Source organism: Gadus chalcogrammus, chromosome 9 (genome assembly GCF_026213295.1).
Source record: "Gadus chalcogrammus isolate NIFS_2021 chromosome 9, NIFS_Gcha_1.0, whole genome shotgun sequence".
Classification (NCBI taxonomy): domain Eukaryota; kingdom Metazoa; phylum Chordata; class Actinopteri; order Gadiformes; family Gadidae; genus Gadus; species Gadus chalcogrammus.
Window position 1 is genome coordinate 17,747,958 of NC_079420.1, and position 23,854 is coordinate 17,771,811.

At 43.7% G+C, this 23,854-nt stretch overlaps 2 protein-coding genes across 2 annotated transcripts in view; both read left to right on the forward strand.

The window, feature by feature from the left end:
- Positions 1 to 5,964: 5,964 nt before the first annotated feature.
- On the forward strand, positions 5,965 to 19,288 carry LOC130389202 (anillin-like). The gene is made up of 21 exons (XM_056598875.1): positions 5,965 to 6,136; positions 6,461 to 6,556; positions 6,845 to 7,017; positions 8,079 to 8,171; positions 9,160 to 9,238; positions 10,120 to 11,295; positions 11,489 to 11,838; positions 12,114 to 12,205; positions 12,441 to 12,570; positions 12,756 to 12,891; positions 13,207 to 13,395; positions 13,633 to 13,759; positions 13,858 to 13,906; positions 14,018 to 14,071; positions 14,156 to 14,191; positions 14,303 to 14,327; positions 14,616 to 14,725; positions 15,948 to 16,034; positions 16,122 to 16,229; positions 16,505 to 16,653; positions 17,800 to 19,288. Exons 1-21 carry the CDS (start codon positions 5,965 to 5,967, stop codon positions 17,957 to 17,959), a joined length of 3,591 nt encoding a protein of 1,196 aa, XP_056454850.1. The 3' UTR covers positions 17,960 to 19,288.
- Positions 19,289 to 21,155: 1,867 nt separating this feature from the next.
- The window catches only part of LOC130389180 (exocyst complex component 3-like protein), a 10,408-nt gene continuing 7,709 nt past the window's right edge, over positions 21,156 to 23,854 (forward strand). Inside the window, exons 1-3 of the mRNA XM_056598855.1 lie at positions 21,156 to 21,409; positions 23,134 to 23,309; positions 23,582 to 23,801. Of these exons, the coding sequence (XP_056454830.1) occupies positions 21,370 to 21,409; positions 23,134 to 23,309; positions 23,582 to 23,801 (436 nt within the window). The 5' untranslated portion in view covers positions 21,156 to 21,369. The remainder of the gene's footprint in view (positions 21,410 to 23,133; positions 23,310 to 23,581; positions 23,802 to 23,854) is intronic.

Sequence of the window (23,854 nt, forward strand, 5' to 3'; positions counted from 1 at the left end):
AGTATAAAACATTGCTGCAGCGCAATCTGATAATTACAATTTGCATTGTCGTTTTTTTTACCTGAAGCAACCTTCTGGTTGCAGCGGTTTGCTTCTCGTATGCAAAACAATTTCACCCTAACATCTCAATGTTGTATATTCTACCGTATTATGGCGAGCAGTCGAGCCAGCCACATCGTCAGAATTTATTTGGTTTTGCTTTGATTGCATGATTTTGCAATGCTGAGCTACAATTTGACAATGAGGAACGGTGACTTCCTCAGAGGCTGTGGAGCCACCCCATAGGCAGGGGTTCCATGCATTGGGTTCATATTTACATTATGGCTAGTGATGTGTCAAGTTGAGTGTTCGGTAAATCCCACCAGACAGCTATACCTATCCCATCCTCTGTAGTCTTCTCTCATGTTGTCATAATAAACACATGAGGAAACAATCTCCAAATCGTTCCAAAGTGCATAGGAATAAACCACAATGCATGTGTACTCCAGACATTTCCTTGCAGACATCCTGTGGTACCTGTGCACGTAAATACACACTGTAAGAATAGTGTGATTTGAGGTTAAATGTATGCCCACTGAGTTAATTGATTTCAGGTGGTGTAAATTAATGTGCTAATAGTGCTAGATAAAATGTGTGTGTGTGTGTGGTGTGGCTGGTGTCGTGTGTGGTGTGTGTTGGTGTGTGTGTGGTGTGTGTGTGTGTGTGTGGTGTGTGTGTGTGTGTGTGTGTGTGTGTGGTTGTGTGTGTGTGTGTGTGTGTGGTGTGCTGTTTCTACCTGTATGCTGACTCATTGTGTGTGTGCTTTTAAGGAAACCACTGTTTTTGAGGTTAATATTACGCTGTTATTTTACGATAAAGAATATGGAGAATTTAATCTGTTAAAAACTGAGTCGCTTATAAAATTTGTTGGTAACATAACAAAGTGTTGTTCTTGTTCTTTTATTGACCATTTTCCCAAATGGTTCCAATAAGGTATGTGAAAGCTGCATTGGTGTCCAATAACTGGTTACAGTGGTTACATCAACGTTTTTTAATTGTAATTTAAGTGGTGGATATTGTCACATTCAGTCCTCTTCCAAAAGCCCCCTTCCGCATCTGACATGGTTCCATGTGCAGGTCATTCATGCTTTCATTGACAAGTTGAATCCAAAATCTTAATGAACTGTGCCACTTTTCCTTGGGTGAACTTGCAGTAACCTCCCTTTTTCTTCGGTTGCACCATAACTTCACTTTCTTATTTACGATTTTACTGTTCCAGGCCTTGAGAGCTATTGTGAAGTTAATTTTCTAATGATTGGGGGGGTAACACAGTTAAAAGCCGCACACTGGCCCTGTCACCACAATCCTTCAGAACCTTTGACATTCCTGTTTCCAAAAGGTATACAATAATGTAATGGTGATTTATGGTTCAGTATGGAATGGTGAAATCTAGCAAACCGGTTTATGTTGTGGTAACTGCAGTCATGACTCCAGCTATTGCATTGGAAAAAAGATCAAACCTACATTTATTCACAAACATCTTCTCTCTTTGTTTTGCAGTTCAGTTGTGGGCATGTATACGTGTTAAACGCTGCACATTGGTTAATATAAGTATTATTATTATTTGTGGTTAGCTGGTGGTTTTGTTTTCTCTTTGATTTGTCAGAATTCACCCCTTAACTTTGTCAGAGAAGCCCAAAAGACAGCTCAAATGAATACACAAAAAACAAGGTATATGCCAATGACCCCCTCTTACTCAAAGGGCATCTGCTTTTTGAGGAGGAATGCTGGGCTCATATAACTAAGTCACTAGGACTACGTTTGGTTATACCTCGGGACCGTATTCTTCTCTCCAATGTTCTTACGCAACTTAATTTCCAAACCACTGGTTACCATGAACGATTAAGAGGATTTCTTTTCAAATAATAATGCATTTTTACAGGTTTACTTTTTGTTTTATTTTCATTGCCTGTTCGCTAACTGTACATGATTAATATTAAAGATGAAAGGTTATGCTTCAACATCCAGGGCTTGATGTTTGGTTTTGAAGGCATTTATTGCTGGAATGAAAATGTGACTCAAGACCAGATGAATCAGAAACCAGATCTGACCCCGTTAAAAGTAAACCTTCAAAGAAGGCTTCAGATGACAAGACTACTGAATTCTGCAAACACATTAAGTGATACTCGAGCTATAATTCTGGTTCATGTTGCCAGATATGCAATTTTATACTAGGCATCCCACCTTCAAGACATGTTCATCAATGAATGTGCCCATAATTCTTTCCCTGTATTGTTGATTATACAAAAATGTGGACCGTTTCAATTGCACACTTGAAAGTTTCTACAGAGCATGCTGACATGCGCTATTTATATTTGTTAACTAATATGAACGTGAACTTAGTTGAGCACTGCATGAAGCAAACTGTTTAATTCAGTGGGCATAGGCCTGTATTGTCTTTGTCCAATATGTTTCACAGATAAACAACATTGCGTACAACAACTCCTTTTGCAAAATAGGAACCAAATTATGCCTCGTTTTGATAATCTCTTTTAAAGGATGACAGAAAAACATGAATTCTTCCAATTTTTAATCTTCATTATTTAGGGAAATTTGAAAATTGGTCGAAAACCAAGCAATTTAGATCAATTTTTTGACTTGGATTAGCATTGCATGGAAAATAATTATGTTAATAGTTGTAATGACAGCTGTTGCAATAATGCAAAAAATCTCAACAATATTGATAGCTGTTGCTTTTATGTTTTTGCTCTTTCCCATTGTTTCTTCAAAAGGATCTTCAGTTGGCATGGTTGAATTGCTTGTATATCCTCTGAGCCCCATTTGTCATCTCTGATGGTAGGCAAATTCCTTTTCCGTTTTGGATATTTTACTCTGTTGGAAGAGGTATGTTTGGAAGAGATTATGTGTCAAGAAGATGAAAAAAAAGGTTTTAAAATAGCCTGTAAGAAAACCATGGTTTGTTTGTCTTTATTTAACATTTGACTTATTGTCTAAAAATACAATGTATACCGTGAATGCTAATATATTAAACGGTAACATTAAAGAAAGAACAACAAAAAAGGTCACAATTATAACTTGAACAACTTACTTGAATCCCATATTGCTTACAGTACAAAGGGAATTTTATTGATGGAGGCAATATTTTTCTGTTAATAGGTTTATTTTGAAATCATTGCAGGCCAGTTTTTGTTTGATCTCATTGAGCTAATCCCAGCAGCTGTAATAAAGAAAAATAATCAAAGGTAAGCAACCCTACACATAAAATGTCATCATCATAAATGATTCTGATTAAAGGTTTGCACTTACTTGCTCCAGAGTACATAGTCAGCAGCAGCAGTCCAAGAACTAAGCACAAAATCCTTTCATTGCTGTGTTGAGTCAAACTTGATTATCTTCGACTTTGAATGAGATTTTCAAAGATGTATAGATTTCCTTTGGTTGCTGCTCCTATATATACTGATTATTGCAGAAGTGATGAGCAGCAACAATTTGACATCATTGGAAATTCCCTAGCATAGGCCTACTTTGAAATGGATATTCCTGTTATCAGAACATAACTCAAATGCTAATACCGTGATATCAGAAAAATGGCATCAGTTATTTTAACGCTAGGCTACATTGCACCTCAGATGTATGGGCTCTCTGCGGTCCCTGAAGGCATTGCTATCTCCTTTCAAGATCCTGCATGTCCTTCTTGACTTATTTTCTGAATAGCCTTTTTACATGTCATTAAATGACCATTAACTCTAGGTATTTTTATTTTATTTTAAGACTGTATCAAGTCAGTTGGGGACTGCAGCCTAGTTCTGGGCGAGGTCAGCTATAGAGGTGAACTGAATACCCCTGCTTGCTGGTGGCTTCACAGTCTGAGGACACCGGCCCGGAATACAGTCTGGCCTTGGTGACTTTACTCCTTTATATACCTCACACATCAGCCATATTCACGGACACAGTGCAGTCTTCCTGGTCTCTCAGCTAGCAGTGGGAATGTGTTGCTTACCTCAAAACCGTTTGCAGAAGGAGTTGAGCTCCTCGGGGAGTAGTCAGTGGGCTTGGCGTCGCTACTGTTCCTCTCTCTGGGGAATCGAAAGAGAAGGCCCCCCCCCACAATGATCTGGGCCTGGGGTCAGGGCTGTGGTAGCTGCTGTCTATTTGGTTGTGTCTTATGGTTTTCTTGACTTCCTCAAGGTCCCCAGAGCTTATAGGCAGAGGTATGTGTGACCATCACCATTATCCCCAGGCTTTTAAATGGGGCAGTTCATAAACCTTTCGTGACGACATCTTTCCACGAACTTGGAGATGTGTGCTGTGTCAGAGTCTGTGTATTGATCAATGTTCCCATCAGCTGCAATTACAGAACATCTGGAACTATGTGGCGACATAACGTTTTGCCCATTTTTAGATGTTGTGTGTTTGTTGGTTGGAGGAAGAATGGAGGTGTGATGCCTTACAAAGAACAGGGCCCTGGCGGGGGTGTAGCTGTTCCTTAGTTGTGGATCAAACGGCAAGAGCCTGAAGGTAGGGAATTTAATGTGTGGGGTTGAGGCACAACAGATTCTAGAGGAAACTTCTGCTTGAATTTTGATGGAAGCTGGGAAGGGATTTCGTGATGGCTCTGGTTCCGCCAGCTGTCGGGAATGAGAGATGATTCTGAAGATCGGACTATGAAGAGGGAAAAGCGATTGATTTTTAATTTTCTTCTTGGCAGAGTGCAATCTAGAGCAAGTCAGGGATTAGTGGTGGGTGTGTGTGTGGTGTGTGTGTGGTGCGTGTGCGGGTGCGTGTGCGATTGCGCCCCCAGTGCGAGTGTGTGTGTTTTGTGTGTGTGTGTGTGTGTGGTGTGTTGTGTGGTGTGTGTGTGTGTGTGTCGAGTGTAGTTGTGTTAATTGCCTGTGCGCTTTGCGTGCTGTTTGTGTTTACTATATGTAATTCTTAGTCTCCCCTGCAGAGGGCAGTAATACTCCTCGCCACGTTTAAACTACCAGAATCCCCACAATAGAAGAAGAAGACGTCTCGTTTGTTATAGGCCTACTCGGCTGCTCGTCAGAAGACCCGCTGAAATTCAAAGTTTGAAGCGCAGTTACTGGACGTAGTCATGTGTCGAACACCAAACTGATTTCTATTATTTCAAAATTATTTCAGGTAGCTATCCGTAGTCCGTGTAGAATAGTTCCTGGTGACTGGAATATTGTCTCTACAATTTTCGGGTAAGCAGAGCTTAGCTGACTAACTGACGAGCTTTGTCTTTTCTATGGGTAACGTTAGAGCTACGGAGATTTGCAGTGTCTCTACCGAATAGCTGTAGCCTGGTTCTACAGACTCTCGTACTTCACTTCATTTCATTTCATTCATAAATTCAAATGAGCGGAAAGTACTTAGGCGGGCGGAGCCAGGCTAGAATAGCTGGGTAATGCGAGCTAAATTAAGTAAAATATACAATTTCCACTGAGAATCGAAGTTAATGTATCAATGGAATTAACTGTCTGTAGATAATAGAGATATGTTAAAGTGAAAAAAATGACTTTGTGAACTCCTGAGTGGGTTGTGAAATTTGTGTCGGGCGTTTTCAAATTATCACATTCCAGAACATGCACGTATGATTTTAACTGTTGAGCAATGTTTTTTATTTTTGTTAAATCTTATACTATTTAGTCTGGTGCCATTATAATTGGGTATTTTTTGCTTTAGATTAACTTTGGGGAATATCGCTTACTGAATATAAAACCTGACCCCTTTCTCCACCCCCGGAGTTGACTAAGCTGTCAGTTGTTTTCCTCCCAGAGCTCATCATGGAGCCCTCAGGCAGTGGCAGTCAGCTGAAGAGGCCGAGAGCCCCTCTGTCAGACTCTGAAGACCAGTCTTCTCATCCTCAGGTGCGTGTGATAAACGTTATTGTCATATTTTAAACGACACTGTACTAAAAGTTTACAAAGCTTATTGATTCTTTGGGCGGTTAAAATATCCATGACAGAACGTAACGATGGGCAAAAGCGCCAACGCCTGGATCGGGCTAGTCAGGAGAACCTCAGCCCTACAACATCTTCTGGACGTTCAACTGAGCAAGCGCTGAAGCCGGACACACCGGCCATCAACTCGGTGCGCTCCCGGGTGCAGCAGCTCACCCAGAGACGAGAAGGTAAGACTCTCTTGAGTCAGGTTTATGCACACAGACAGTTCACAGGTTATGGCTCTGCTATTGACAACCACTCCCTCAGCTCAGAAAACCTTCATATTTAAATGACTTGATAATCGGCTTCTTAAGACATTAATATGGATCATATATGCCAATAGGGGTACAATATTATGTGTGATCTGATGCATGTTGAACATCAGTGAATATGTTCAACACTATATTGAAGTTATGGCCAGTGAACTCAAGGAAATGCAAATGTAGAATCCACTTCAAAACCTGAAATGAGTCACGCATAATGGACAATGGACTGCCTGTTGCTCACTTCAGGAGGACCTGTCCTGGCCCAGAGGTGTCTGTCAGATCCCGGGGCTGACAACCTGTCCATAATTCTGCACAACAAAGGCCTCACCGAACATCTCCTAGGTGAGAATCTGCAGAACAACGTGCAATGAAAGTGTAGACATAGCTATTTATAGTTGTTAAAACGATATTACAGAGTACATCATTTTAATGATACTGATTTGATTCAAGCAGATTGCTATAGATTCATGCAGAGTCATTGTTGCACAATACGTGTATGGATCTATATCTTTACCAAAACCCCATCTATAGTTTAGAGGGAGTATATATTGTTATAGCTATCCACCAATGAGCTGATATCTCTCTTGTTACCTGAAGGGCAAATGCCCTGTTTTTGCGTTTTCTCACTAGGGGAAGATGAGTTCCATCAGCGCATGGAGCGGTTCAAAGCCACCATCTTTCAGTCTAGCCCAAGCCTGGTCCCTTCAAGTTCCCGCACCTACTCGGATTTAGTCTCTGGCATCCAACAGAAACTCCAGGGCAGCCTAACCCCCAGCTCCAAGCAGGCAGTCTTAGTACGACAGGTATGTCACTTCATCACACGATTATACTACGAAACCTTGACTAACATGACTTTGATTAGATTTACCTATTTATTTATTTAGGTTTTATTTGAGTAAGGACCGATACAAAAACATAGATTGTGAAACAGTCATCTGATGTATGCATCATAGTGTTTTTACTCAAAGCTAATTCACAACACTTAAAAAATAGGAAATAGGAAAATGGAAGTGAGATCAATGGAAGAGAAATAAGAAGTACAGAGAGAGCACAGTGTAAAAACTAAATATGAGAGCAAGATTGTTGCTGAATTAGCCATAATGTGGTTTTTCTTTTGAATGTGAAAAATGTAGGGATACGTTTCAAGTGGTCTTGCAGTGAGTTACATAACTTTGTCCCTTTTATTGAAGAGGCAGTTTGGGCAAAAAATGTTCAGTCTACAATAGCCTTTTGACATTGCTTGGGTAGTGGATCTTGTACCACTTTGTAGTCTTGTTATTGTCTTGCAGAGCAGTTGGGGAGCAGCGTTATATTTAAGCAATAGATCACGCCAGGCTGTGGTATGTGCTCATTATACCACTGTTAAGGGGCGTTGTCCGGCCCCGACGCGCAGCGGAGGGCCGGCGACCCCCTTCACAGTGGTATAATGAGCACATGCCACTGACTGAAGTGATCTATTGCTTTTATACAACGGTTACTATTTTGGCGAAACGAAATTCATAGACACACTACATTTAAAAAGAAACCAAGAAAGTCAAAATAGCCGTTTAATTAAAGAATACAAAAAAGTAGTCCCTCCTGGCTGCCGCTATGCATCGACGGTCGCTATGCAACACACTTTAGCGTCCCTCCGAGAGAAGGCTCCGATAGAGCGGTTCGCCGGCAATTTATCCTATGGAGCAGTTCACTCGCCGTGTGCCTAAGCTTTCGTTAGTCTCTCCATCGCCTTGCTCACTCCCGGAGTAACAACATTTACACGCTCTCCATCATCCAACATATGTTTTACTTTGTAACTGTTTCTACTTCCAGGCGCGGAGTGATATGCAAACTTTCAGTTCCTCTGCTTTGTTTGTCCACCAATCAGGAGCGAGAGAAAGAGCTGCGCCTGTTAAATATTCAACCCATCAGCGAAAACGCCTGGCTGAAAAGAAGCTCATCCGATCCAACAATATCTGAGGTTAGTAAACAGATTGGCTTTCCCTATGGGGTCAAACCTAATTGATAACTAATGTATTGTCCGGACTTGTTCCTCAAATTCAGCCCCAACGTTTTTTAAGAATTATCTTCCCCATGGGACACAACATCAAATCCAGCCACTTCCATTTAAAAACAACCTGTGTAAATCCTAGAAGGGGAGGGTCACTCTGGCCCCTCCCCCTCCACCTGGACGCCTCATGGATATAGAAGGAAAGTCCACTGGCCTCCCGTGCACCCCCGGGACTGAGTCGCGTCTAACAGATATCTGAACTATCTGAGTCACCTGCTGCACGTGGGCAGCACTATCAGGAGCACTGCCTCAAGTATTCCATTGAGGCACGGTGGCATTAGAGGAGCATGAATGTCAATATTTAATGGATTGTCAGCACTTTCTATCTCCTTTTTGTAGTTGGAAGACACTTTCTTTTAAGGCTTCACATTTCTTAAACCTTCATTACAATAAATGTCAATGGTTCTATGGGCTCCACAGTACCAATTCAAACTTTAGTTTGACAGGACACACTTGAAGAGTAATGAACAACCCTAACATGCCTCAAGATACTAACCAAAAGTTAGCTATTGGCTAACTTATAACATAGAATAAAAAAAATTATCTAATAACAAAAGGTTGTTTCATTGCTCTTCAATGGTAAATAAAATAAAATGGTGTCTTAAGAGAAGGAGAAAATCCCCTATGGTCACTTCCCCAGTCATAAACAGTTCTGAATAACTTGCTTGGTGTGAAAGGGTGACACCTCATGGTATTATGGTGCTTTGACATGACACAGGTATTTCACATTCACTGTTGTACCAATCTATTCTTATTGATTTGAACAAAGCAATCTGACAGATTTGGAGTTTTCTGGTACAGTAAGTAAAACTCATTTTGAGTCTGCCATCAGAACTAAGTGACAAAATGAAGCTGGATTTTCTAATCTTTGATATAACTCTACTTACTTGTTTTCCAGCAGGGAGATAACTCGGCAGATGGCAGTTTCACTGAATCTCTTGTTCCTAAATCAGAGAAGCCAAAGGAGAAAACCACAGGTAAGGTTGTATAACATGCCACTGATATTTGGCAAATAATTTTTTGCAATTTAACATAGGCAAAGTGTCTATGATATTGACATTGACAAAAGGGTCAAATGTATTGAGTTTAAGTCAACAGCATATCTATTGCCTGAAATTAAAATGTCATTGAATTTCAGATTTACCTTACATCTACAATACATTTTTTTACTTGTAGAAAGAGCACAGGCATTTTGAGAAAACCAAGTCATTTTTTTAATCAGTTTTCCTGTCTGTTGGTAATAGGGGGGTAACGGTTCACGTTATTCAGGGATTGGTTCTTTCCACTTCCTTTTGGTCCCTTTCAGTTCGATGCCTTTTTATAAACCAAGGAACAGCTCACCGTGACCTTGTTTGCTATTGTTTAGGTTTAGCCCCTGCCGGCTTCTCTACCCTTGCACTTGCCAGAGTTACATTGTTATGGCGTTGGGTCGCCATAAATGGCTCAATATGTTTGAAGTAGTAGGCTTAAGTAATGCATGTCGGCAATGGTCATTGAATTATAAAATGTTATCTCTGCAATGGCATTTGTCCAGGCGTAATACCAATGTACCTAGACTTGAATGACGCTGGGTCGAACAAACCTCTCACTCGGTCAGCTCACTGAATCCCTACCAACTTTACTGCTGTCTCTAACTTTGTTCTTTACTGACCTCACTTGTATAACTATGTCCTGCTAATATTAATTATCACTGTTACTAATAGATATATGGCTACGACTTCAAAATGTGCTTTAATCAAACGTTCTTTTTTCTTTTTTGACGGGAATCGTTCCAGCCCTCATTGGTAAATGTCTATAAATACGAATACATACTGCGGCTTGTTAGTGCAGAGATGTGTTCATTTTTGCTACTCCACAGGTGATAAGGAACAATGTGACACTCTTACGGCTGCCACTCGTGTAGAGATTGAGAACTGCAGTGAATATGAAGAGAAGAACATGTGTAGGGAGCCAGACTCCCCTAAAGTCGAAAGAGACGACAAAGAGAAGGAAGAAGATGGTTCCGTGAGGGAGGAGAAGGTCATAGGGTCTCCTGTTCAGCCCTGTGAGCTATTCATTGATGAAGATCAGAGTGTTTTAGAGTCGCCCCCTGCCAAGGAGATGAGCGGGCAGACCCGCGAGTCACCTGTACCGATCGAAGAGGGAGCGTCCGAGGCTCTGTTGTTGGAGGGAGAGGAAGAGTGCCGTGGCTCCTCCCATGGCGAAGAGGACATGGAGCCTTCCACGGACGAAGAACAGCGGCTGTGGCATTACCCTCAGGGCGGGGACGATGGGGAGCGGGAGGCCACCGTAGAAGCCTTGGGAGAACCTGAGGGGGAATCCTGGCCTGCAGGTGAGGAGCAGGAGAAAAGCGGGGGTCAAGGTGCACAGCAAGACGTCCAGGACAGAGATGATGGCCATGCCCTTGCATTGGTTTCGAGGGGTTCTGAAAGTCTGGAACCTGAGGAAGCCATCATAATGGATGAACGCATCGAGTCAGAAGTCAGCCTTTTGGTTGAATCCCTTCCAACTGAAAAGGCCATCAGGCATTCTAACCGAGAAGCCTGTAATACGGATCCAATGCCGACCGTAGACACGTTGGCTCAAACGGACACGGGGAAATTAGAAGAAACCTACGTGGAATTTAAGGGACCAGCAGAACCGAGCATTCTGGAGCAAACGGAGCCGTGTGGCAGAGGGAGGGAACATCAAGCTATGACGGACAACGACCCTGCGCACAACCCTGGAGCAATGGACGACATGGCTCCAATGAACCGGTGTGATCCCACGCACTCCCACCCAGACAAAGCAGCTCAGCCTGCGTCAGAGGACCCAGTAGAAGAGATGGAAGGACTGGAGCCAGCGCCCGCTGACGGAGGACCCTGTGCTCCAGACGGGCCAAACAACGACAGCCAGGCGGAGGCGGCCCCGCTGACAGGCGGGAGAGGCATTCAGAAGAAAGTCACCTTCATCATGGAGCCTGAGCTTATCAATGATTCACTCCTATCGGAGGCAAACACTTCCTGTGAGTCCCAAGCCGAGAGTAGCTTTTCAGGTGAGATGTATACATTGGCTTGGAAATCCACGGGGGGTGAGCACCTCGGTGGGCTGCGGTGGATACTCGGTAACGGGCAGGAAAGAAAAGATCACCAGAGCTTGATGAGAAATAGTGGTCCTTTTTAGGGGAGAGGTGTGCACGATTGCCAGTACATTGAGTAATGCAGCTACTGCTTTGTGTCTGTCCACAGGAGAGCTGAGCTCCCATGACGAGACCAACACGGCGGAGATGATTGACCAGATGTTCGAGGAGGTGCTGGAGTACGCCGGACGCATGGAGGAAGAGCGGCGGGACAACGAGGACACAGAAGACCGTGACAGCGGCATCGGGAACTACAGTGGGGACAAGAGCAAGATGGACACCGAGTCCGAGAAGGAGAGGAGTGAGGAAGAGGAGGGGGAGCAGCCCGAGAAGAAGAGCTTGGAGAGAGGGGGAGAGAACGAGGCGCTGGAGACCAGTGAGGACGAGTTGCTGACCTTCCCTCCCAGTGGCATCCTGTCTCCCCTCAGCAAGTCAGTAGAGGCTGTGGTCACTCCTCTGGTAGGTACCGCACCCATCCCTCTCAAACACATCACAACAAGTACAGAATCCTTCAGTCAGGCTGTTTAGATACTAGGGGGTTATCTAGGGCTTATCTCATGAATCAGTTTGGTCGGCTTCCAGTTGTCGGGAGCCGAGGCAGAACCTTAACCGAAGGTCAACCAAGAAACATTTGTGTGACTTTTTTTTTAATTTCGTTTTTGACGGTCTGAATAGTATTTGAATACTTTTCTGTATTGCATTAACGTCTGCATGTTTGACACTCCAACAAGCAGCGTCTGGCAGTGTCCACTCCCCCGTCTCTGCTCTTGACTCCAGAAGGAGAGCCATTCACAGCCCCTGCAGTGGAGTCTGCTCCCTTATACAGGTACCAGCACAATCCCTTGTTGCTGTATCTATGCTACAGTACATTCAACATTTCTCTGATAACTTCATGCCGTTTACAGTATAGAATTGGTCACCCCACAAACTGTTTTGGACGGGGAGTGTAAGTAAAAAGATAGTTCATTCTGCTGGAAACTGTTTAAATTGTATCATGGGTCTCTTGATTCTGTAGTATTTCTGTGGCTGGTGTGAATTTGCTTGTGTCTATCCATTGACAGCATTGATGCCTACCGCACACAAAGGCAGAGCATGCTGCCTGCCATTCAAAGTGTGACTCCTGCAGTTCAGAGGCGGGCCCCAGAGAAATCCCGCCCTCCACCTTCTATCAACACTAAAGAAAAGATTGTGGTGAATACTACAACAATCTGTCCAATATGCTCTCCCACTTCCTTCCAAACGCAAATTCAATTAATTAGTTATTCTCTGATGTTTGATATCTGTAAGAAAGGATAATACAGTCCTCCCTAATGGGATCCACGTCATATGAAGTGATGAACATTGTGTGTGTATTGTTTTGTCCTGTGGCGTTCCAGGCCCTCACCGAGGAGGCTGGGAAGCTGCAGACGGTGATCTCCCAGACCCTGCAGGCGCTGGGCTGCTGCACCGATGAAACCCACGGCCGGGGTTCACTGGAGGAGGCCGAGGCGGAGAAGCTCCTGCTGGTCTCCTGTATGTACTGCGCCGCCGGGCTCAGCGGGCGACAGCCTGACCACTGTTCAGTGTGCACTGTCATACAGTACAAGCTTCATTATGGGGGGCGAGTAGGAAGGGTTCTAGGACCATGCTGTTTTAGTGGTTCACTTGAGCATTGTGGTTTGGTATGAATTAGTAAATAAATATGCAGTTACTTTATGCGTCATTATTCAACGTTGGGTAATGAGTTCAAATAGATTGCAAATACTTCAAGTACATTCCCCACCTTTATAATCAGCATTGCTTTTTGTAATGGCCCTTTCGTTAATCATTGGTCCTCATTGGTTCCAGGTGAGAAGCGTGCAGCTCTGCTGGCGGAGGTGACCAGGCTGAGGGATGAGAGGGGTTCAGCCTCTGAGGAGCCGGCCGGAGCTGATGGGGACTACATCTCCCAGCAGCCCTGCAGAGGGACTGTCAATATCGGCAATGTCCAGCTGCCTCTCAAAGTGGAGTTTGTCTGCTCCTCTCGTAACCGCCAAGGTATGGGACCCTTGAAACCATCGTCCAGTTAAAGTGTAATTGTTGGTGTTTGTCAAGCTATTCACTCATACATACCATTCTTTCATACACATCATCGCATTCACAACGGCTCAGCAGGCTATATATAAACGATATAATATAGTGTATATATATCATATAATTTAATATATATTTTATAATAATATAACTCCACTTGGATAACAGTGATTGCTCTTTTTTTTTGTTGCCCTTTATAAGGTCGCCCTGGTCACTACTTCTTCATTCTGATTCGCTACGGCCCCTGCAACATCGTGGCCACTCCCTTGGCCACAGCTGCCGACGCCAAAAACGGAGACACGATCTCGTTCCCCACCTCTGTCACTTTGTAAGATTTAGCCTCCGGTGTTTTATTCTTTTAAATGTTCACCTTTTCCCCTATTTCTCATGTCCGTAATATATTGATCTATAATCCATCCATTTCAGAAAGGACATTCGCTCCAACTTTGAGATTGACGTGGAAGTGTATAGCCTGGTATGATTTCTTCTTTTAATGATGTAGTTGACCCTGAAAAGAGAGACAACACTGACGCATGACTTGATTCAGTTTGGATTCAATTTGTGATGGACCTCTTCTACTTTCCAGTCCCACGCATCAGGGAGCACCTGCACTGTGGATCGCATCTCCACCAGACGCTGGGTAATTGATACTGTTCCCTATGTGTTTCATAGGACTTGAGTGAAGGAACATTTGATTTACACCCTCTGCCTTTTACACTTACAGGTCCAAGTCCCAAGGAATCTCCTGAGTACAATCACTGTGAGTTTTACCCTCAAAATGTTCAGGGACAGTTCAATTGTATAAATAATCGAAAATAATATACATTTTATCGGAAATTCAAATACTTCTTTTGACCTTTTCCTTTTCTAGCATCGGTCCAATAACAGTTTGACAGGTATGTTGCCTCCTCTTTTGTGGCATTTATCTCGATCAATTTGTCTCTACTTGCCATCTGGTATGATAGCAGTTGTTGATATTATAATATGAATATAAAACTATTCAGAAACACGGCAAATATGTATTTATGTAGCAAACCCAAATTGAACACGGGACAGAAGAAACCCATGAGTTTGAAGTTGCTTTTCTTTTTTTGACTTTGTATGCATGTATGTAGGGTCCATCATTTCTGTATCGGAGGTTTCATAAAGTTTGTATTGTTTCTAATCTGCTGTCTCTGGTATAGCTTCCACACTGCCTGCCCTGAACACACGCCGCTCCAGTAGCTTCTGCCTGGTGGGCTCCCATAAGATCACTCTGTCCTCGCTGGGACAGACCAAGTTCCCTCTGGATAAGGTATGTTGCTCTCCTTGGCACTGATCCTCAAAGGATGGTCATGTATTTAGATACATTTACAGTTTTGTATATTTATCCATGCTTTCGGATACAGTCGGGGATGGTCAGATATCACTGCTTCTAAAAGTATACATTTCCATGTACTTATATCTATCCTCAAGATAAACATGTTGATAGGTTGTAGAGTTCCTTTTTTGTGTTCATTAAATGTTCACTTTGTTGTTGTGAACTCTTATAGGGTCTTTGACAGGTTTAAATCTTGACAAGTGTTGTGCAGATAAATAATCTTTTTATGATCTGGATTACATTTAATGATAGAATGATATTATAGGTAGCAATATTTTCTAAACATTTTTCTGCTTAAATCCGAATACTTTGAAACAACACTATTGTGAAGGTGAGAAGGAGCCCATCTGAATTTGTTTGGTTATAATAGACTTCGTCCCCCATATGCCTTTAGAAACAATGGAATGGGGGCTGTTTTTGTCCATGTACCATTGTTATGAATGACATTGAGCACAGATGGCCAGTGTTGGGTAATATTTCCATGGGCACGTGCCACTTGCATGGGTATCCAACACTGTGGTGTGGGGTTTGGGCCATGTTGACGTCGCTTGGCCACTGAGCCAGAGTACACTGCCTCACTCCCAGTCTTCTTAATCATCTTTTTTTTTAAATCTCAGCACTTAACTGGGTGTCACTGGTGATGTAATCTCTCTTCCTCCCTATGTCTCCCTCCCCTTCCTCCACTCAGATGAAATTTGATGGGAAAATCAGGAAGCTCCTGGGAGATGAGTTTCAGGAAAAGGTTTTCTGCATGTTCAAATCCTCGGCCCCTCTCACCTCCCATCACCCATCACATCGTGTTTCTCTTTCCCTCTAGAGACTGACCAGTTCTAGACTTAAATCAGGAAATCCGTGCGTGTGTTTGTGCGTGTGTTTTCATTTTCCCATTGCATTGACATCAATCATTAGATATTTATACAATCATAAATCCAACGTTCCTAAAATGTCCCTAAAGTATTTTTTCATAAGAGATCCCAACAGCCATGTCAGGCTCTTAAAGAATATATCTTAAAATGAGTATAATGTACTTGTAAGGCATGCACATTTTGGATGTTTGAGTACTTCAATCTCACCGTAATCCAGCTGGCCATTGGCTTGATAGCCGATGGTTCATAAACTCATATTGCGTGGGCCATCATCCTCCCTGGGTTCCCAGGTTCCCTTCCTGTCTCCTCTGGAGGGCAACATCTACCTGCGCCTGGACAGCGAGGGCCACTCCAGCGTGCAGCACCAGGGCTTCCTGGTGAGGGGCTTGCGCCTGCTGTGTATGTTTGCCTGGTTCCTGAGTGAAGGGGTTGATTATAATTGTACTCCTTGGGCGTTTCCCCAGACCATGTTTGAGGTGGTGAATGGATTTGGGGCGTGGCACCGGCGCTTCTTCACACTGGAGGGCTCCCACATGTTTTACTGGAACCACCCCAATGACAAGGAGGCCAAGGTACGATGGATAAAAGCATTCATTATTTTCTATGATACTTATTTGTGCACATATTTATATTTTTTGTGTTTTATGAGTCCAAAAGTCACTCCCAGTGTTTCCTGGCAGTATTTTTCTTTTCAACCGTTTTGTTGTGTTTGTCCCCACAACACACAAGTACCAGTGTTCCAGCTCAGTGCATGGGTTGGAGCCCACGCCTATGAGTGGCCTGTTGGGCTGGGAATACGCAACACCTCGTCAACGTCTCTTCTTGTTTCCTGTTTGGTTGCGTGCAGGCAGCAGAGGGCACCATTTCTCTGGCTAGTTCGCCCAGCCTGTGTGTGAAGCCTGTGAAGAGGGACTCCTGTGCTCGACCTTTCACCTTTGAGCTTGTCAGCAACCTCCAAACACAGCTGAGGAATGAGGCCAAGGAGACCGTAGCAAAGTAAGATACATTTCTTTGTATGTGTATTCGTATTGACATAATGTGCATTGATGAAACATTTATAAGTAGTTTTGTTTACATTCGTGGCAAGAGCAGTCCATCACTAAATGTATCAGCCAAATCAGTGCAACAAATACCAATATCAATTTCAGGTTAAATTATGCCAGGAGAGCCGGTTACAATGGTTAAATAACCCAGATCTTAGCAAGATGCCTAAACACTGCTCCTAAACCCATGTTTAACATGGATTCACTGCAAGCTGTCAGGATAAAAGTGTCTGGAAAAATGTTAAATGAACCAAATCACACCGCAAGCACTCTGCCCGTATCATTAAATATTACGGTTTCAGCTAACGGGAAAAGGAAGGGGTTTCCTTATTCAAAAGGTCTGCAACATTCAGAGCTGAATGGGGGCAGAGGTTAGATGCATCCATAAATCATAATACTGGGGTTGTCTTTTAAGGCTTTTGTGTTATATTGGGGGTGGGGGGGCGTTGATTTGCAATGATGCTAATTTTTTGCTTGGCTCAAAGATTTGATCAATGGAGCCATTAAATACAAAACGTAAGATTGCCCTATTCTACATGTGTTGCTGCATTATTTATGCAGCAGAAAAAATGTCGGGAACCTCATCATGATTCACCATATAGCCGGAATTTTAAAGACTTGCACCTAAACAAATATGGGGTTCAATTTCAAGGCTTTCCTCAAGGCATCTTACGCTTCATCATATATAATGCATATCAGACTCGCCCCACGGGAGCCTGCTGGCAGTTCAAAGTGGACCACTGTGTACCGTAGAGCTGCTCGACTATGGAAAAAATCATAATCTCGATTATTTTGATCAATATTGAAATCACATTATTCAAGCCATCATTTTTTTGTTTGAAAGCATGATGCATTTGCTCATAATTTCTCTCCAAAAAAACACTTTGTAACTAGAAAATTTGAAATTTTCCCTTAAAAGAATACCCAAAATGTTTATAATGGAACATTTTCAAATCGAAAAGGGTTTACAAAAAATAAAATCCAGCTGCAATTTCTATAAAACATTTTATGAATAAAATAAAAATACTTCAATTGCACAGGCCTACCACTGTGGCTGAGTCCCCCCTGACAGACCAGCGTCTCTGTCTCTGCCCACCAGGCGCTGGTTCTCCTCAGACACCAAGCAGGAGCGCTGCGACTGGATGGACAAACTCAACCAGGTGCTGCTGGACCTGCACACGTGGACCCCCACACAGGCCCACAGCCAGCCCCAGGAGGCCTCCAGCAGCAGCAGCAGCCTGAGGGAGAGCCTGCTCTAACCCTGCCCTGGGGGGGGTGGGGGGGGGGGGCGCCTGGCCGACAGCACATCAATCAATTATCAGTCCGTTGGAGCCGGGGTGCGTGAGGGGTGAGCAGGAGTGGGTCCTGCCACAGCCGTTGGCAGTAGAAAAGAGAATAAGACCTTTTTCTTCACTGCTAATTTTGCTGCTAAAATCAAAGTAGATTAGCTCTAATCTTGTGTATTCTTGTTCATATCAGAATTCTTAGAGAAACAAATTTGTATTTTTGAGTCGAGGCCTAAGGGATCCATTATTACCTTCGATTGTCACTTGCCAGTTGGACATTGTTCTATTGGGATGGTGTCCATTGGTGTTGGCTCTTATGGGTGCAGGGGAGGAAATCAATTATTTTGGCAATAATCTCTCCTGCTATTATTGATCAACTATTATTGTTCAATTACCATTTTGAGATGAAGCCTTCTGATATGGGCTAATATATTTGAAGTACAAAAGACACATTTTCAGATGTGCATATTTTTGTTTGACTATAACTGGAAACAACATTAAAAAAAAAGTAGAACACTGCTGCAATCCTTGACACTAATAGAAGTCAGAAGAATATATAATGAATGTATAATAAAGGCATGGGTTACACATGCTAGTGTTGGACCGAGTGCCGTTTTGGGTGAGACCGATGAATGCGCCCTGACGCAGCCGAGTGTGTTTGGTGGCATGACACGGGAGAGTACTCTTGGATTGACAACTCCATTGAAAAAATTTTGTGGTAGCCTTATTTGGGGTTGAATTGGCTTCAAATGCTAAAGGTTGGTTAAAATCGTAGGTTTTGTGTTGCACAATGGCCAGCCCATCCTTATACAGTAGAGAGTCAGGGTTTGGTATGGCAAAATATATGCGGAAACAGATTTGGGGTGCTGAAGGGTCAATGGAGAATGTGTTGCACTGTACGTTATCTCTTGTACTATCCAATTTAATTTTCTGCTCTTTTCGCTCTATGTATCATTATTTTTCTATGTATACTCCTGTCGCTCTGTTCGTATGATCCATTAATCTTTCCTCAATTCTATTTACCGTTCTATGCACCAATAAAAAAAATTAAAAAAGCCTGAAAAGAGCCGTCCGTCTTTCTGCAGATCTTAATGTAGGATATTGGCATCGCAAAGTCTTGAGGACTTGAATGACAACGCCTCCCGAAGCCTGGGAAGTTGTCGTGTTCTTGGTTGAGTCCCTCATGCCCTCGTGATTATTCAGGCTTATGGACTGGACAGTCTTGAAGGATTACTGTGTTCTGTGGAAACGCCTTCATGAGGTCAAATCTTTCCATCTCTTCACATTAAATAAATCTGAAATTACTGTCAACCCGTAAGGCACCCTGCCTTCCCTCGCTGTGTATGATGTACTCCAGTATGTTTCCATACCATGGTTATAGGCAAAATGTGAAATGCTGAACTTAAAGATGTTGTTCTCTTGCTCCTATGGCAGGGATGTATATGAGAATCATCACGCTTGGTAAAGATTTCACTCCTTTTGGAAATGCTAATCATTTCCAGTGAGCAGTGTCCGTCTGTCTGTCCGTCTGTCTTGAGGCTCTCATAGATACCAGTACACACGCGGCATGGTATAGAGTGCCAGGAAAGCGGCTTAGGTCAGGAATGTCATGAAGGAAGTGGTCTGGAATTAGACTTCCTGTACCTCTCATAGCTCCTCGGGGTGGAGGTGGTGCTATGATGCAGTGCCAGGTGATGACAACAATGGTGTGGTGTGTGTGGGTTAACTGATGGGTAAGGTCCTCTCACTAGTCAAGGTTGGAGGAGAAACTAGTTCCTTACACACCCTAGGAAATGACAAGACTGGGAGACCGGGTCCCTGTCTCCCGCCATCACCCAGGTGGCCTCCAGGTCCGAGGCCTGGAGGCCATTCTACACAACATCCGTTGGTCTGATCTAGACCCTCCACCCCTTAAATGGCTCTTGTGGAAGCCATGGACAAAAGGTAGCACTGATATGATGGCCTTGCAAAAACAATAGTGGCCTTCAAACACATCCTTTGTGGGGAAAAAACTTTTTGATGTAATCCAAGTATATTATCTCATATTTTGTAAATGTAATATAACTTGACTCGATCTTCAGACATTGCAATTGCAAAATAAAACTAATATTATTTATACTGCTGTCCAACTACAAAAAACTTCAGCATGTTTGGAATAAGTATTTTGGATGTAAACACAATCCCTTCCCAAGACATAACGAAGGGGGGGTCCGATAAATAAACAAACCCCCTCCAAAGGTGGAAGTGCAGCCTGTGTAACAACTCCGCCACCAGCACCCTCAAAACAGCTGCACAGGATCCTCGAGCCCTCAGCCACCCAAGCTGATGTTGCAACAGAAGGAATAATACAACAATGCATTGTTCAGCACAAACAGTCTGGTAAGGTTCACTGACATTGTTTTTGGGAGATTGTTTGGGCCAATATCATGGCTACCAGTGACCTAAAAAAACAAAGCTTATCGGGATTTCTTTGCCGATATTATCGGTAGTTCGATTAGTTTGAAGCCTTACCTTTTCATTTGGGCGACAAAGAGGTTTCAGTGACACAAGTCCTAATTTTACTCTTCCGTGAGCCTGTTTTATGGTTGGTCATAATGGCTCATGTATTATATATGGTGTCTCTTCCTGTGTCTTTCAGCTTAATTGGTTTTACCTTAGGAATCAGAGGAGGTCTCATGGGTTCTAGGGATCTCTGTGATTGACACTAAGTCCACTTACTGTTCTACTCACTCACGCTGTTTGGCTCTTCCTCTTGTTCCTTCTCTATAACTCTTTCACCATCTCTCCTCCCGCTTTAATGGCAAGGACCTGGAGAATAAACTGCTAATAATTTATAACAATAACAATGATAGTAAAACATATGCAACTAGAAATACGTCGTACCATGTGTACTAATGTAATGTACAATGACCATATTTTGTTTATTTAAAACGTCTGTCGGTCTCCTCATTGACATCAGTTGGATTATTCAGATGGTGTGTCCCCTCTCACCCATTGGGGTTAGGGTTGGACATATTCAAGTCCATAACTGACTCTCTACAGCCCTCTCATTCCCTCTATCTCTGTCCCTCCCCCTCACGGCAACCCCTCCGCCCTTTTCCTGTCGGCCTCTAAGTGGAGGATGTGTCTGAGAGAGAGAGAGTGGTTGTGTGTGTGTGTGTGAGAGCAATGGAGCGAGGGAGAGGGGGCGAGTCAAAATGAATATGCACCCTCTCTCGACCAGCCCTCTCTCTCCTGGTCTGTGTCCCTGTTTCCTCTGCCTCGCACGCCCGGTATTGTATTGTTGTGTGCCGCTGGCAGTGCTCAGAGCTGGCACTCCGGGAAACATTCAGGGGCTCGGCGCAGTAGAAGGGAGAGCTGGCAGCTGGACACCACCAACTTAAATGTCTGGAGGGGAGCAGAATGGGGGTGACAAACCAGAAGGTAATGCAAGCACACACACACCCACACACGCACACAAACACACAATGACAACATGTATGAATGACCGACACCCCAGTGGAATGTACAGTTGTATTTGACTGAACAGTACTTTGACAAGAATAACTGAGTGTATGCATGTATCGTACTAACTTGTGTCATATGCCTTTTGCGGCATTTTTAGTCCTTCTCTTATCAAACAAACACGTTGCCTGCTGTGAGCAAAGTGGTGATATTGCCACTGATGAAGCTCTCCCCTGGCCAGTCGGCTGACGCTTGTTTTTTAAAGATAGCGTTGCCAACATCCTCTCTGTTGCCAAATTGTTTCTGTGCCTTTATTTTGGCCGTAATGCTGCTGTTCTGCCATGGATCTTATGACTCCTGACCCTGAGGTGCTGCTTCTGTCAATTTTGTTGTTGCAGACAACAGATTTACTGATGAGGACATTCCCGGGATTAGATCCCAGCAGCAGATAACAGGGTTGCCCCATGACTCACTTCAGTTACATAGGCGGGCTTGTTTATCTCATTCTGACACGTGAAGTTGTTAACACACACATTGAGCTCGCCGTAAAAGTGGGGACCTAATGTTATTTTATAAAGCATTGTGTGTCCCCTTGTCTTTGTGTATACATGATTTGTATGAATGGATTCTCAATATTGCGTGTCAGCTTTACGTGATTAACATTGATGGTTACTCAGGGTGGCCAGACGTTTTACGGCGGTTACAGTCCACGTTTCTGGAAGCTTGTCCCCGGAACACATAGTTAATCATAAGACGTGTACTGCCTAATATTTTACTACAGTACTACATTTATCAAGCTATGATGAGGCAGAATGTCAATTTGATCTCTTTGGGTTCATTTCTGAAATCAGATCCGTCCCTTTTTTTCATATCAGAATACTGGTCACGTTACTCAACAAAACACCTGATCCAACAATAGCAAATAATGTATTTCTCTGCAAATTTATGGGAAATGGAAATAAACATGAAAAGCAAGCACCTACCCAGAGGGTTGTAGAGACAGAATCTGATAATGCTGAGTTACAAGCATAGCACATAACTCAGTCAGCAGAGTCACCAGCCCAGCCTTCATTGTAGACTAATTTAGATTAAAATAGACACCGAACCAGGCTGTTGGTCAAATGACAAGCCACATGCCCGGTGGTGTGACCCATCTATGGCATGAGTGGATCAATAATATCAATTCCTAAATGTGATATTCTCTCCTGATGGGAGGTCAACAGGCTATATAGCCTTTTGCCAGTAGAAACCTTTAGAAAGCTATTGCCTTCTAATAGCTGGCTCCTAAACTGGTTTTCTAGCAGGTACATGAAAATAACTTGCATAACACAACATAATAATCAACATTTGGCAACCTATCCAACATTTTGTACAACTATTACACCTTTGGAAAAGCATATATTGATATTGCATGAAATATGGGAACCATTACAACAGGAATGTGGACGATGGAGAATATAAAATACCAATGCTGGGTTCCAATTGGGTTAGTCTGCAATGTGTGAGTGGGAATCCTCTTTTCTTTTGTTCTCATGTTCTCTTCCTCTACATTGCCCATAAGTCTGCATGACTCCCCCATAAGTCTGCTAGACTCACCCATTAGTCTGCTAGACTCACCCATAAGTCTGCTAGACTCACCCATACGTCTGCTAGACTCACCCATAAGTCTGCTAGTCTCACCCATTAGTTTGTGTGCTTGGCAGACCCTGCGCTCCGTACCGAGGTGTGGCCGGAGGTGGCCCGAGCGGAGCTCCTGGCGAGAGGAGCGGCCCTGAAGTGGGCGTCGGGGGTCTTCTCTCGGCCGGAGCACCTGGAGAGACTGGGCCAGTATAGGAAGAGAGAGAGCCAGAGGACCTCCTCCATACACACCCGACTCAAGGTGACGCCCTCCTGCACACAAACACACCAACGCTTAGATAGGTATAACATTCGATAAAACAGCCTCCCAGAACTACATATTTGAGTTTGTATTATTGAGGTTGCCAGGCAGTTCCCCTACAGGTACGCATCTATATTTTAAGTCGATTTAAAGTTAATCTGCACTGTTTATTATCTGAAGGGGCTTCTCTGCCCTCCATCGTCCCGCTTCAGACCAAAACAGAGGCTCATCCTAGCTCATCCCCCCCCCTCCCCCCCTCCCTCCCTTTCCAGTCGGTGGTGCAGTCCTACCTGGAGGGGGTGGGCTGGGGTCTGAGGCTGCTGCAAGAGTCCCGGGTGGAGCTGGGCGACGCGTCCCGCGCCCTGCAGAAGGCCGTCTCCGAGTCGGACCACAACGCCGAGGTGGTCTGCTCCATGGAGACCCTGAGAGAGCTGTCCTGCAGCCACTGCCAGCTCCTGGCCACCGTCAGCAACCTGCCACGCCTCTACTCTGGTGAGTGGAGCTCCAGGAGGCGCCCGAGTTCACGAGGGGAAACCGTACTCCGT